Here is a 15,075-nt window from a genome sequence, read left to right as displayed (position 1 = left end):
AAGTCTAGACTGAATTTTTTTTTAATTTTCAAGCAGCTGTGAGGTGCCAGGAATATACCGTAATATAAAAATTTCCCCATAAAATAACATGGCATTTATATTTTTCTTGTAAATTTGCAGTATTTTTCTGTAATTTTACATTTTTTACAGTATTTAAAAAAATATGTGTCAAAAATAGTTCAATTCTGTAAAATTGTCAGGGATTTTTTACATAACATTTATAAAATCTGTAAAAAGTTGTACTTTTTTACAGTGTATACTAATAACAGATCCATTTAATGACTTTAACAACATGTTTGTATTGTTATGAAATCAAAGTACTGGGCGTATTTAGTTCCATCTGCATTCACACGACTCTTGTAAACATTTTCCGTGCGATTCATTTGCATCTTGCTCAACGCTTGTTTTTTATTTTCATGTGATGGTGGCTTTATTGAGCGTTTCAAGTTGATGTCACCTTCGCCGCCATCTGCTTCTATTCTTCCCTAAAAAACACTTTATAGGGTGATACATGTTGCAAACACATCATGATCAGATGTGCTGCAGCGTTTTGTGTGCATTCTTGCCCATGTGCGACTAACAGGATGTTCCTGAATTCTGTTTAGTGATTGGACGTTGGGTGGTAACGGGCGTTCTTTGAATCTAAAAGGAATTTATTGGGTATCACTTGAAGCTAATTTAACACTTATAAATAACATAATCTCCAAAAACAGGGTGTTTACTGGGCTGTGGTTATTGTAAAAGTGGACTTCCAGTGCTTGGCAAAGGGCAGGAGTGTAGAGGTGAACAACAGTGACCAGATGGGTGAGCTCATGGGGCGAGAGTGGGTCGGGTGTTAGTTTGTACTCCATCCAGCTCCTGTCTACAGCTCCACACAGGGACTGACATGGCTTCACATTCTTTACATTGTAAAGAGCTATTATTAAATAAATACAATTATCTGGGTGAAAAGATGACATCCTGTGGACAACAGCTGTGGTTGACAGGTCTGGGTGAGCATTCACTTTTAGATAGAATGCACTTTTGTTCCCGCACTTTTATTTATGCAATTTTACGTGTCTAATACATGGTAACACATTAAAGACACAGAAAAGCACGTATGCACGCCATATAACCCCTTAAAGATACTTCAGTGCAAGTTTTTTCGATAAAGACACTTCTAACATTTAAGCTAGTCTAAGACTAAGTTTAAACCCTCTCTGGGAAACTGCCCAAAAGATTAAATGTCAATTTATGATTGTTTATAGATAATAGTAAAAATTCAACTCCTCTGCTTTACGCATTAATTATGTGTGTGTTGTTGCTGTATTGGACATTCATGGTGTTGCTTATGACGTACACAAACCAAAATCAAAGTGAAATACAGATGACAGCGTTTTTCTGACTTCTCATTTATTTTCATGTTAATATTTTCATTCTCTGCTCAAATAAATAACAGTGCAAAATGCTTTTTGGTGTCAGTACATTTTAGATGATAGTGTCTAAGGCTTCTCTATGTAGGGTATGCATGTGTCGTCACTTTCCCATGTACACGCCTACTTGAGTGGTACAACATTGAGAAAACTCAATGGTTACAATATCAGGAAACGCAATTCCGCGCAACATTTGAGTGTCCAAGTACACCCGATTCCTCTGTAGTCATTAGGTAGTCGTAAGGATCACCGTTGAGTCCAGTAATAATTGCATGTTTTAGTCCCGTTTTTTGTTCCTTCTATTGAATGCAGCCATTTTGCCTTAGTTTTACCACTCAAGGGAGCGTTTCCCGAACGTGTTCATGTGGGAAGGTGACGTCAATGCATACCCTCTGTAACACTGCACATGAGAGTGAACCATTATCAAGTAATAGTAAATACACACACAAAACAAAATCCTCAAACATATCTAGTGCATGTATATCTGCAAATGTCAATACAATACCATTTCTGTATTGTACAGTAATAATATAATACAGAATTATACTGTAATACGTTAGTAAATAATAACATTATACATAAATTATTTAGAAGCTACTGAATCTGTTTCCACTCACAGCTATTCTCCATTAGTAAAAATGTAATTCCAGCTTCATTGCTGGATTTCTTTTAATACAAGAATTATGGCACATTTAGAACACCTGATTCCAAATGTGCACTTAAGAAAATGTTGAAAACTAAAATTACAATATTTGGATTCCCACAAACTTCACTAGAGTTCTGATAGTTTATTGTTTGTTTTTTATGACTATGTTTTTATACTTTATATACCTTAATATAAACATTATCGTATTTATTTGCATGACTGTCCATCCTGTTGATTTTCAAGATTAACTTTAAGAATGTTTAATCGTGGAAACCCCAAACAGCAACAACTAAAACTTATCAACACGCATGATACAATCAGATTTACCAAGACCAAGTCAATTATTTTACCAAAACCGCCCTCGATCTGATCACACATACAATCCTGAAATGCCTCCATAACAATCTGACAATTTTGTGATGTTTTTAAGCCACAGAAGACCAAGGCAGAGCAACGTGTGTGAGAAAAATAGACAAGAGGAACAGAAGCTCTTTCATCCATCCCTGAGGGTCCGATGGGTCTCACGGATTCTCCAGCTCCCTTGTTTGGTAAAGGCAGAGATCAGCCCTGAACGCAGATCCATAATCAGTGCCTTTGCAATCCGGATTGTTTTCTGGGACCTGATCTGAAAGCTGCAGTTCAGGGTTGTTTTATAGAGGTCAGTATATCATACAGCAAGGCCTCGGGCTGTGGATGCTGAATTCTTTGCTCTCTGCACCACAGCCTGGCACTTTTCACGTTTCAGAAGCTTGTTGTTTTCAAAGATTCCCTCGCTCCGTGGAACGCCATGGGAACCATCTGGGAATGTCAGAAGACCTACACGGGGAAGATAAACATATTACAGGGTTCCCAAACCTTTTGACCAATGAATTCCAATCGTTATAACATTTTTAAAATAATTATTTTAAAACCATCACAGAGATTGAACTCACAAAGATAATTTACTTTCCAAAGAAATGTTATAGAAATAATTACTGTATATCCTACAGTATTACTATTTTTTATTATGTTTTAGGATCACTACTGGTATTTTATTAATGCTGTTCACGTTTTTAGATCCTAAAATATAAATAAATTATAAATAAACCTTTTAAAGGGAATTTTTGGCAGTTTCAGACAATGGATAGATGCTTTTGGTCATACAGTAAATTCTATGAAACAACGTTTGTCAAATTAAGAAGTGATATTTACCATATCCTTCTACACGACCACTTTTGAATTCCCCTTCAAACTTCATCCCATCAAACCTGCTGAAGATTCCGACTCCTTGGAATTTTCCTTGGGCGAATTCCCCCTCATACCTGTTTAACACAAGTTGCATTGTATGCGTTACTGCGCTTACAGCATCACAGTCTCTAAAATATTCATAAGCTATAAAATGGGTCACAAATTCTGACCTGGATCCATCAGGAAACACTAACATTCCTGATCCATGGAAGAGACCATTCTCAAAGTGACCTTTATAACAGGTGCCATCAGCGAACTTCAGCTCACCTTTACCATGCCTTCGACCTGCACAGAAAACAGGGATTTGGTAGACACTTTTTATACAACATAGCTTTCACTTGTAATTTGCATTTATTAGCACTTTGGGATGTTAGCAACCACCTCCTCAAGCAATTCCGACTGCAACTTCCGACATTTATCACAAATACTTGAATCTTATGAATAGGCATAGGTACCCAGTTCTTGCTTTTACATTAGACTTGCTTTGACAGTAGAAACATAAAATGTCCAATGTTCTTCCACTGACTTGAGTAGAAATTGTATAACTACATCTGACATATTAATATTGTTATTAAAAGCACAGAGATAATAGTAATAAGCAATGATCCAATGCACGGTGTGTAAGAAATATCTTGCCTTCCTTCCATTCTCCAGTATATTCTTCTCCACTGGAATAAGTGAAGGAGCCCCTAGTTAATGTCATACCTCCACCACGCTGCAGACAAAACAAAATGATAATATTAAATATATATATTCTGAAATACAGTGGCTATCTAAGGAACGAGAGCAAATAAATAAATTGGTATTTTTAATAGAAACTATTAGAATTGATATTCTTCACCAGAATGAACAGGACAGCAATGTCCACACCAATAATCAAACCAAATCTGCAGTCCATTTATAAATGCTCTGTCAATTCCGTCTTGATAGTTCACTTAATTGCAGATTGTCTCGGTTATACAGTAACGAGTGGTTTGTACTAGATATTTGTAACCTTTACAGACTGAGATAAGAGCGTCGGTGTTGGCGGCGGTGACGTCACCTCGGCTCTCATTCGCAGCCCGTGTAAACCCCGAGGCCTGTTTTTATGCTATTTAGCGGCGGTACATGGGAAATCCGCTTACCTGCGATGTTTCTGTGCAAACTCAAGAGCATTAAAACCCTTCTCTTTGTTTAGCGAACCCGCAGAGAAAATCTGACTCGCCGGGTCTCCGTTCCTATCGCCGAATCACTCGCCTCCAGAAGACCTCGCGATGTTTTGCAGTGCTGCCAAAGACTGTTGATGCTAACAAGACGCCGCAGTTGTATTAGGATCTGTGATTACAATGAACGGGGAAAACTTCATCGGGAACAGTACAATGATCAAAACGACTGCTTCAGTGAACTCCAGTAATAATAAGATGCAACCGTTAAATAAAATGTTCTTGAACCTTCTACTGGTAATTACCTCACAAACCTCTGCATTTTCACAGTAGCTTAATTACTTGGAAAATAAGCTTAAGAAACAAAAAGGGTACCGTTAATGTCAGGAAAAAAATATTTTTCCGAAGTTTGTTTCCTGCCATGTGCGATCGCAAACTAGCTGCTAGGGGCGTTGCAAATATGACTCCCGAGTGCGGAGACTTTGCTCAAAGGGACTTTGCGCTGCTAGCTGGAGTTGCTTAGCGCTGATTGGCTGATCTGCGGCAATAGCATCCTATATCAAGTTTGAGTTTGGAAAATTGCATTGTCTGTATGTACATTGATGCGAGGCCAAGAGGTATGTACTCAAGTGTATAGATGCACTTTTGAGAACAGAACTGACAAATTTATACATGTATTATACATATTAAATACATGATTGTACTTATATGAAGTCGAAATGGAATCCAACTGAGACTAATGTGTCACACTGTACAAAAATACAAACAAGGATCAAACATATATTATATTTGTCCGTAGATGGTATTCGGTACACATTCTTATTTTGTATAAACTGTCATTGTTAGCGAATATTCATTTATATTTAATGACTTTAGCTCCATGTGTAGTTTAGCATTCTTGATCTTTGTGGATAGCCACTGCCTCTCTCTCTCTCTCTCTCTCTCTCTCCCTTTCTCTCGGCTGGAGTCAGTGCGTCCCGCAGAGGTTTACACCCGTATGCTGACAGCTGATCTCTTCATAAAACATAGCACCACAGGGAGCTCCATTTATGACCGTCGCTATAAACACCAATAGGTTGGTAATGAGAAATGTCTATAAAAATCTCACCCCGGAGATCTATTGCCTTCCATTTTGAAGATAAGTGTTTCTCACTTTCAAACAAGAGAATCCCATTTTCTAAATATGGCCCCATATGTCAAACCCTGTCAGTGCAATATGGGTAACCCTTACGAAAATCTACCATGGTTTTACTACAGTTAAACAAAAAATACATGGTTACTTTGGTCAATTGTTATCACAAAATAACCATGGTTTTGAAAACCATGTTTTTTGTAAAAAACATAGTAGAAGATGGTAACTGTAGTAAAATCGTGCCCCCCCACCAAAAAAAAAACATGGTCTATGTTCGTAAGGGATATATGAACACACAGCGTCCATCTCCATTCCCTCCATTTAACTTGAATGTTATTTTTATTTTTTGATATGAATGTATTTTTAAAGCAAAGTACCTATTAAAATATGAAAATGCATCTACCTCTCATACTAATTATAAGATAATTGATTGTCGATAGATACTTTTTTCCTTTTCATTACTTTTCCCAAAGACTAAGAACAAAGGCTTACACAATGTGATTGAGGCATAATTTGCTCTATGATGATTATCCTTCACTGGTAGTAAATCAGCATGGCAATAATGCACCAGGGAAATGGGCAGGAAAGTCCATATGCCCCAGAGTCACAGGATGGGTCCTGCAGGCATCACTACACATGAGTGCCCAACCACAACACGAGGACTGACCACACGACTAAAACACTCATCAATGCAATGCTCTCCTCTCCTTGCAGGAAAAATCACAAAGGTCAACGTCCAAACAGGAGGGATGGTGGAACGGAGGTTGTTGAAAAGGGTCGCCTCGCTGCCGAGCCTAAATTGACCTATAATTCTCAGCAAGCCATAACGTATGAGGAAAGTTTGTCGTATACGTGATCTGTGCATCCAACATCAAGGTTAGAGAAGTCAAACCATCACACGCTGTTCTAAATCTCTTGTCAGCGGGTGGAGAGAGGCTTTTATTTCATAAGCAATAACATTATCCATGAATCTGTCCCTCTTCGTGATAAGAAAAGATAGGAGTATTATAGGACGTAGTTTTCGCTGGGAAATATAATTTAGCTTCATCTGACGAGGCCAGAACTGATCATGTGTATTATTTTTACTTAGTAGATGTCAGTCATCATTTATTGCCTCATTTCAGAGATATTAGGTGATCTTGGAATTAGGATTTCTTAATGTCTATATAATTTGGATTGGGTGATATTTGACCTTAAACTTCTTTTTATAGACACTACACTTATAACTTACACGTCTTTATTTGATGCTTATTCTATTTTGTTGATTTTAGATTATGTTTTATATTGTAGCAAAATCAGGACTAGGTTTTTATATTAAAGTATTGCACTGGAATGACATTAGCTTTATTATCTTTGTAAAGACCCTGAATAAACAGAGCATATAACATACACAAAACTATATATATATGGATGGAATATAATTGTTCTGCGTATCGTTGCTTTAAGAACAAACTAGTAAATACACTCAGTAAAGGAAACCTGCACACATACACACACCTTTTGCTCATGGCATAGACATTCCTGAATGAAGAACAATTAACTGAGAAATGAGGGCAGAAACACGGGGGAAATGGCTGGTGAAGACTTTATTGATTAGTGAGGTCTGCCTGTTCCAGAGTTCAGTATAGCAATTATACCGGTGTCAACAGAGAGCAAAGCTACACAAGACCTTCACCCCGGCCGTCTAGTGCCAAAACAGCATATGATCACACAGTACATCCATTTTCAACAAAACCACATTTGAAAGTTTCAATAAGAACCAGAATTACTACTGATTATGTATTTAGATTTTTGGATTTTAAAGCTGTGGTTGCAGAAGTTCACAACTGAAAGAATTTCAGCACAGACCTTCTGGGTTTACAGTTTTAGAAATCTAAGTTGAAATTTGTACACAATAGTCTCAGAGCAAATCTTCTAACATTTTTTTATTCGTTTTTTAATAGAAGTTATTTTATCATGTATCATTTTTGAAAACAATGAACTTTTTATTGAATTAGCAATATTTCCAATATTATAAACATGTTGAAAACTGAAAAAAGAAACAGTAGCTCCTGCGGAACGTGAGATCCAGGGTTCGGGATTTTATCCACCTCCCACTGCATTCCGATTGGCCGGCAGATTCCTGCGGCAATACTTATTTATGATGTTGCTCTACCATTTCTGCATTGAGTTGTAGATGAAGTTATGCTTTTGACGGAAAAACAAACCTGCTGAAGACAAACTTTATTTATTAACATATTATTAATAGCGTATTCTATTAGATTAAGCGTTAGAGTAAGGGTTTGGGTTAACATATATATATATTCATACTCCCAATTGCGATTAAGTATATAAAGTGGGAGGAGTTGGATCCTACCTCGGCCCCTGGATCTCGTGTTCCACAGTGCAAACATATCAAAAATGAATCAGAAGTTTGCAAAATTTTGAAGTATTCCTGCCAAGTTTGTAATATTTTTCAGAGAATGAGCTGCTATCGAATGTCATTTAAATGCACATTAAGTGTCAAGATATTATGTAACTGCATATATTGCAGTTTTACAGTGCCTCTCTGAGGGTTAAGCTCCACCAACATTAACAAAAACCTGCACACGTTTGTTGTTACCAAAACAGCTCAAGGTGAGGGAGCCGTGGAATGATTTGGTTGTGTGTCGAAGGGACAACCACAATCTGTTTCCTCTGCAAATAGAGATGAATTTGGTTCTGCCTCCTTCCACTCCATCAGCCTTGCCTGACCAGTTCTGGCCAGTACCTCTCTCTCTAAACAGCCATAACCATTAATCCCAGACACCCTATTTATACTGACTAATTGTGATGAGTATGAATTATCAATTATAGTGAGTACCTAATTGCCCTTCATAAAGTCAGCCTCCCCCTGGCTTTAAAGTGGGCTGTTTAAATAATGTAACTAATAGCTCTCCTCTTTACACGTGGAATATATCTTCATTTTTGAGCGCGCTGAGCGTGAGAGTCGTTCGTAATTTAAAGGGGCAATCGAGAAGAGGCTTGCAGGTGGTTCCCGGGGGACTCATTAAGATTTAATGAGTTATGATGCGACCTTCTGCGAACAATGTGCAATCAAACCAAACGTTGAGTGACAGAACATCACATCAACCGTTGCACAGAACCTCAGACTGACACGCAGGAAATACGTCCAATCGTTTACTCTGAATGTACGTGGCACATTAACCCAAGTGTCTGTTCACTGAAGAGACTGAGATCCTCCGTGCTTGGATTTGATCTCAGCCAATAAAGTTTGGGTCATGCATGTACATTTAGCATAAGCATCTTCAAACATCTGACACAGGACGTAAATGCGTTTCCGTGTCTAGTGGCGGCAGCCAATAGAATTTCATGATGAACATATGGCAAGGGATATACCACAGTCATGTCAAAGCCATTATGTCTTATTGTCATTCCCAGTATTCAAAGTGTGCCAATAAGGTCCCCTTTCTATTTGTCTTTTTTTCTCTTCTTTAATCTATTCAGTAAGAACTTTAGCTTTATTTTAATTGAGTAGATTGAGAGTTTTTCTACCTCCTGTCATGATCTTTGTGTAGCATGAAACCTGTAATGTAGATATGTAAAAGTGTATAAGGAGTGAACTGACCTGCACCTTATGGAAAATTTGTGTGTGTTTGAGCAGAAGGGCCGATGTCCATGACTGTGTGACAGTGTCCCCTGGTGTAATTGCCCTCTTTTGCTATGATCCAGCCCCTGAACAAATCATCCAGCCACTTTCCACATCTGCTGCATGTCAGCATCTGCCAGACGTGCTCACCCGTCCCGGACGCTGCCAGCGAGCCTTCATTACGCCTGCTGCTGAACAGGTAGAACTGTTTGGGCAATTACTAAACAACGGTGCCGACCTTGTGCTCGCTTGGTCGTCCCGAAACATCGCTTTCATTCTGTGCACAAAAGTTTTGAGGAAAAGTTTTAACTGTCTGTTTACTGACACTTACACTGAATGAACAAACTGATTAGTATTTGGTCAATATATATTAAGTTTTTGATATGGTTCAATTATGTTTTTTTTCCAGAAGAATGCATCCGTTTTATATTGTCCCCCAGATACGGTGATACTAGGGTATATCAACCTTTCTGACCTAAGGAACCCACAAGACTCAGCCAATTCAGGGACCCCGTAATGTTCTCTTGGTAAAGATATATTATAACTTTTATTAATGTGTTAATACATTTATTAGTAAATAATATGATAATATTATTATCAGTATTTACTTATTTTCTTAATGATATTATTATGTTCTATATTCATAGATGAAGAGTGTGGTTTAAAAGTTTGACCATAATTTTTTTAAGATCAACAAAAAAACTGTTAGAAATGTATAAAATCTTTCTGCATGTAATGTACAATCTTGGAACTTGTGCAGTACCTTCATGGACCTCCAGGGGTCTGCAGACCCCATCTGAAAATACCCTGGATCTAAACACATGAATGATAACAAACTCTAGTTCTTAAAGTCTAAAGACATGATTCTCCCTTTTAGTATTTTCTTTTAGCAATGTGCTCAAACAAAGGTTAAAAACTGTTTTGTAATAAAAGGTTTTTAATTTTTATTTTAAATGCATCTTTATTTGTACAAAGTTTACACCCCTCATAAGATGTTTAAAGTCTATTTTCTCTATTTAAACAGGGGAATCCGTGAAACTTTTAGTACTCTAAAGCCATAATCTTCAAAAGAGCGACGACACGGCAGTTTCCCGGTCTATTGTCCGCCTGCACTGTAGACAGGAATAAAGAAACAAAACCAAACCAAGGATCCACGCCCATCCGTAAACATAGCCCCACCTCAAGACGCGACTAAATGAACGATTCCACATTTACCAGACTGAGTTGGCCTCCCTGGTGCTCTGATGGTTTTATTGTTCAGGAGGCGGGGAGTGTGCCCCCCCCCCAGACTGTGCACCCAGATTCCCCACCTTACCCACTTGTGTGTTCTTTATCTCCGGTACCTGTCCCTGCGTTTTGCCCCCTGGGCCACACTTTTGTGACATGGTCCTGTGTAAACAGATGTGCACACTGCCAAACCTGCAGAGAGGAAGTTGTAAACTCTCAGGAAAGACATCAGCCTCCATTCTTATGGACCTCACTCTGTGCTGTGCAGTGGGCAGCATACACATGCAAATGCAAGCAAACACTCTCTGTTTGGACCTCGACTGTCTGATGTTTGAGCATGTTACAGCATGAAATAAACACTCCAGGCTGCTAGCAAACAAGCAGAAATGCAACTGAATGGAAGGAGAGGTTACGTCACCCTTTTCCATAAAGAAGAAAAGAGGAAATTACATCTCTGATCTCAAGTGAAGACAAGGGTTTAAGATGATGTTTGCATATGTGGAGTTCTGACAATACGCTTGTCATTTTGATCTACGTTGGTCCCCAAAAGTATTTGGACACTTGATGTTTAAAATGCATTAATTGTATTGCATCAGATGACATCTTGTAAACTATCAAAACAAATTTGCAGATAATTTAATCTTTGTCTTAGTGCACTTTTATTTTGTATGCATTTTGTTTTTCTAAATCAATTACATTCACGTAATTAAACTTTAAGTTCACAAGTCGCCTATTCTAAATATCCCTTGCATTTAAATTGTAAGCCTGTTTAAGTTATTCCTAGGTCGTGAACCTATAACTATGAAATGAGATACAGCGCTCAAAAGAATCAATCTTTCATGTACTATTTCTATCTGTTCTTTTGTTTTATTCCTTTCTTAGTATTTGCCTAATCTCTTTTTTTATTTGTTATGTAGTCTATTAAAGAAAATAAACTACGATAAATAACTGTAACAGAAGTGCTTTTTATCAGCGCTTGGACACACGTTTATTGATCCATCTCTGACCGATAGATGGCACTTACAGTATTGAATGTAAAGATGCTGGGTTGGGTGGTTGACTATGAAATAAACACTAAAAATCCCACAAAATGTGAAATAATCAATTAGCTGCAAATATTCAGTTTTCCTGAACTCTAAACAAACAATATTACTCACATGTGTCTAAGTAACGTTTAGGTTAAAAGGCAGTATCTGACATTATGATGATGACGTCACTCATGTTACCAAAGGTTTAGACGTCTCTATTCTTGAGAAACCATTTCTTTGGTTCCACAATTTTGACTTTGTATTTTTTCCTAAGATCTCCAAAAATCGAATTGAAACTCTATAGCCATTTCTTCTTACTGAGTTTTTAAGAACCTAAATTACAGCAAAGGGCTTTAATTAACATTTATTTTATGAGTGCATTATAAAAATTAGATGCAACAATTTTCTTGAGTCAAGTTACTTGTCAGCATGGGAACTTGCCCATTTGTATTGATTGAAATTAACTCAGGTTTAAGTACCGAACGCTCTCAGCCAATCGAAAGCGACCCCGTTAAACGCTCGTGTTCGCGCGTCTCCTTTAATGGACCTGTTAAAGAGCTCAAGCACACCTTCATCCACTGACATCTGACCGGATCGCATCTTACGAGCAGCTCCTTCCACTTGATGTGTCTGCGTAACAAGAGATATAGAAATACGATATCAGAAACACTCCTGGAATTTAAACATCTTGGAAAATGATTGAAAATCAAGAGTCAGAAAGAAAGACGACGGCAGGTCATAGGATTTCCTTTTCGATCATTGACATACTGGATCCTAAAAAGTTTACAAGTAGAAAGACAAACGAAGTGCTGGCGAAAACAAGGACGTTACCGCTAGAAAACACAGAATGTGGAAGTTTGGATACGCAGCGCGAGAGCAAAGAAACTCCTGGACCCGAAGAATCTCTTTCCCTCTACAAATGCACAGGTGAGAAATGTGCAAAACTGTAAAATACATATTTGTATATATAAATACATTGTTCATACTTTTGCATTAGCCAGCATTGTGCAATCCAGTGCGTATACTATTTTCAATTGATAGGGAAAAGATCCCATCCAAACAGGTCCATTGTGTCACATCGTGTCATTAGATGATAGAATTTGACCTTTCCCTCGTTTCCAAGACTGCGTTTTCTTTAAGCAGCAGCGGCTGAGTAAGTGATTGCCATTGGGACAGTCAGGGCAGATAATTGTTTAAATCGTCCCATTGAGAATGGCTGCGCTCACTTTGATCGATATCCCATTACTGGATGCTGCATATCTCCCTCCAGCAGCTTGCAGCTCCAAACTTCAAAACCCCTGCCATGTCTGATCCCAAATATCGTTCGATTAAAACTTCCCTTTAAATAGATGACATTTATCGATCTACCGACAAATATGAAACTCCATTAGCGCGCCATGGCTGGATTTAACTAGGATTTCTTTCCGCAACATGACATTTGAGGGGATTTGTGATTTAGAAATTGTTGAGGGATTATGTGTCTTCTTTAAATCCACACCTCCAGACACACAGTTACAATCTCTCCATGCTCTTGTACAAGAGTGTAAAGTTCGTGTCATTACTGGAATGTCAGAGCTGGTACCCAAGCCTTCCCAGAAGTTCATAAAGCACATTTTAAAACGGATCGTACATATTTAGAAATTGATGCGAAATATGTTGAAACCAACTATAGTAAGATTTTGTAGTGTGTAAATTTCCACTGGAAGCGTTTGAGTACATTTTCCAGTCCATTTACAAGCACTTTGGTTGAAATCATAATTGCAAGAACTACCAAAACTGACTTTTTATTTATTGACAGGTGATCATACAGCTGAAAAGCATCAAAGATGTGTCAGACTACATCCTCCAGATCCAGCCACTGAATCCGTGACCACTCTCAGAAGTATAAAATCGGGATTTTCTTCTGGTGAAGAGTTTGGTGAGGCAGGCGAGGACAAAGTCAATCCAGCATCGGATGATCTGGCACGCCAGCGACGGCGTAGGTCCGATCACAGCTGCGCGAAGCCGCGGCGCGCCAGAACCGCGTTCACGTACGAACAGCTGGTGGCTCTTGAGAACAAGTTCCGCGTTACGCGTTATTTATCCGTGTGTGAAAGACTGAACCTCGCACTATCTTTGAGCCTAACCGAAACACAAGTCAAGATTTGGTTTCAGAACCGAAGAACCAAGTGGAAAAAGCAGAACCCGGGTGCTGATGGTTCACTGCAACCCGGGACAAACTCTCTGCATAGCATCAGCCCAACCTGTGGATCCACATCTGCTCTCCACCCTCCATACAGCACCGGGAACGTTTTCTTTCATTCAGCCGTGCCACTGACGTCCTCCGGTGCTCTCTTGCATCCGTTTTTGCCCGATAGCTTTTTGCAGCCAGCTTTTTTCCCTCCACATTTATGAAGTCTTGAATTAAGTAACGATGCTGTAAATGTGCATTTTTGAAGTGAACTGTATACGCATTTAATAATCGTCTTTGTTTGTCAATTTTATGATTCCTTCTTTCATATAATTTAATTTAATTTATTGTTTTTTTTCCTGGCTGAATCTAGCCCATGCTATTTTTCATTGATAAACGAACAGAATAGTTTAGAGAAATTAAATCCTGGACAGAAATGATCAGTTTGAAAGATATCGTCACAGAATGAATATTAGAATAAAAACTCAGTTCATATCTTTATCTTACATTTTTCTTTTACATAAGAATATATATATATATATATATACTGTACATTATATGTGCCAGCAATATGGCTACTGCTAAACATCTTCAAATTCTTAAAAAAATACAATGAAACAAATTGGTGTGTATTTCAGTTTAAGGACATTTTAAGGTCACCTTCAAAACCACAAAACTGGAAATAATAAAACCACACTGAAAGCAATTTCTATTTTTTACATCATGCAAGTATTTCTTTCAGCTCCAGCAATACATAAACAACATGGAAATTTCCTTAAATACAGAGTAGTTATATTATTAAAAATATCTTCAAAGCATTTTTTCTTTCACCCGTTGTCAGTGAAGAATTGTAAACATTTTAAACAGATACAAACAATTGTAAGATTTTTGTAATTTTATGCAGCATTTTGTGGGTAAAACCATCCTGTGTAATTTTCCGTATCATTTGTAATTTTCACATTAAACGTTTTACTCTCTACTTAGATTTTCATTGTTTTAAATATATTGATGGCCACTGATAGACACATACACAAACCATAAAATCTATGCTTAAAATAGATAGTTTCATTTAAAAGTTGGAAAAACATAAAGGAAGAGCAGGTGTTCAAGAATACAGAAAAAGCTGAAATCTCTTTTATTTCTACTACTTGTAATAATAAAAGTGAAAGCAGCCCTGTGACACCGACTATGTGGTTTATACACAAACTAATGTTGTGTTGACACCTCGGGAAAGGATTTGATGTCATTGTTTTAAACAAAGCTGTAGTATAGACTGTCATGTTTGACTGTCTTACCTTTTGCCAACCACCATCTAAAAAGAAAAGAGATGTCATTCATGTGATTGTTTGCATGGGCTACTAAACATAGCTTACTAAAAATAATCAGCAATAAAAAAAACTCTTAAAAAAACATAACTGATATTATCAGACCAAAAACAGGCCCATCACATATACAGGTATGGT

General features: G+C 37.7%; 2 protein-coding genes and 1 long non-coding RNA gene across 3 annotated transcripts; 2 read left to right on the top strand and 1 right to left on the bottom strand.

Moving 5' to 3' along the window:
- Nucleotides 1-1,397: 1,397 nt before the first annotated feature.
- morn4 (MORN repeat containing 4) lies at nucleotides 1,398-4,551 on the bottom strand. Its single transcript, XM_056761545.1, has 5 exons — nucleotides 4,410-4,551; nucleotides 3,922-4,000; nucleotides 3,456-3,570; nucleotides 3,250-3,359; nucleotides 1,398-2,874 (listed from the first exon to the last, which is right to left on the bottom strand). Exons 2-5 carry the CDS (start codon nucleotides 3,986-3,988, stop codon nucleotides 2,726-2,728), a joined length of 441 nt encoding a protein of 146 aa, XP_056617523.1. The 5' UTR covers nucleotides 3,989-4,000; nucleotides 4,410-4,551; the 3' UTR covers nucleotides 1,398-2,725.
- Nucleotides 4,552-5,007: 456 nt separating this feature from the next.
- Nucleotides 5,008-10,452, top strand: LOC130432246 (uncharacterized). Its single transcript, XR_008908446.1, has 5 exons — nucleotides 5,008-5,502; nucleotides 6,274-6,435; nucleotides 9,203-9,386; nucleotides 9,597-9,714; nucleotides 10,212-10,452. It is a non-coding gene; the product is annotated as an uncharacterized LOC130432246 (long non-coding RNA).
- A 1,510-nt stretch (nucleotides 10,453-11,962) lies between these two features.
- nkx1.2la (NK1 transcription factor related 2-like,a) lies at nucleotides 11,963-14,591 on the top strand. The gene is made up of 2 exons (XM_056761215.1): nucleotides 11,963-12,369; nucleotides 13,241-14,591. The coding sequence occupies exons 1-2, from the start codon at nucleotides 12,138-12,140 to the stop codon at nucleotides 13,834-13,836; spliced, it is 828 nt and encodes a 275-aa protein (XP_056617193.1). The 5' UTR covers nucleotides 11,963-12,137; the 3' UTR covers nucleotides 13,837-14,591.
- Nucleotides 14,592-15,075: the final 484 nt, after the last annotated feature.

The sequence above is a fragment of the Triplophysa dalaica genome, chromosome 11, assembly GCF_015846415.1.
Source record: "Triplophysa dalaica isolate WHDGS20190420 chromosome 11, ASM1584641v1, whole genome shotgun sequence".
NCBI lineage: Eukaryota > Metazoa > Chordata > Actinopteri > Cypriniformes > Nemacheilidae > Triplophysa > Triplophysa dalaica.
The sequence above is the reverse complement of the archived record's forward strand: the minus strand, read 5'-3'. Positions and strand labels throughout refer to the sequence as shown.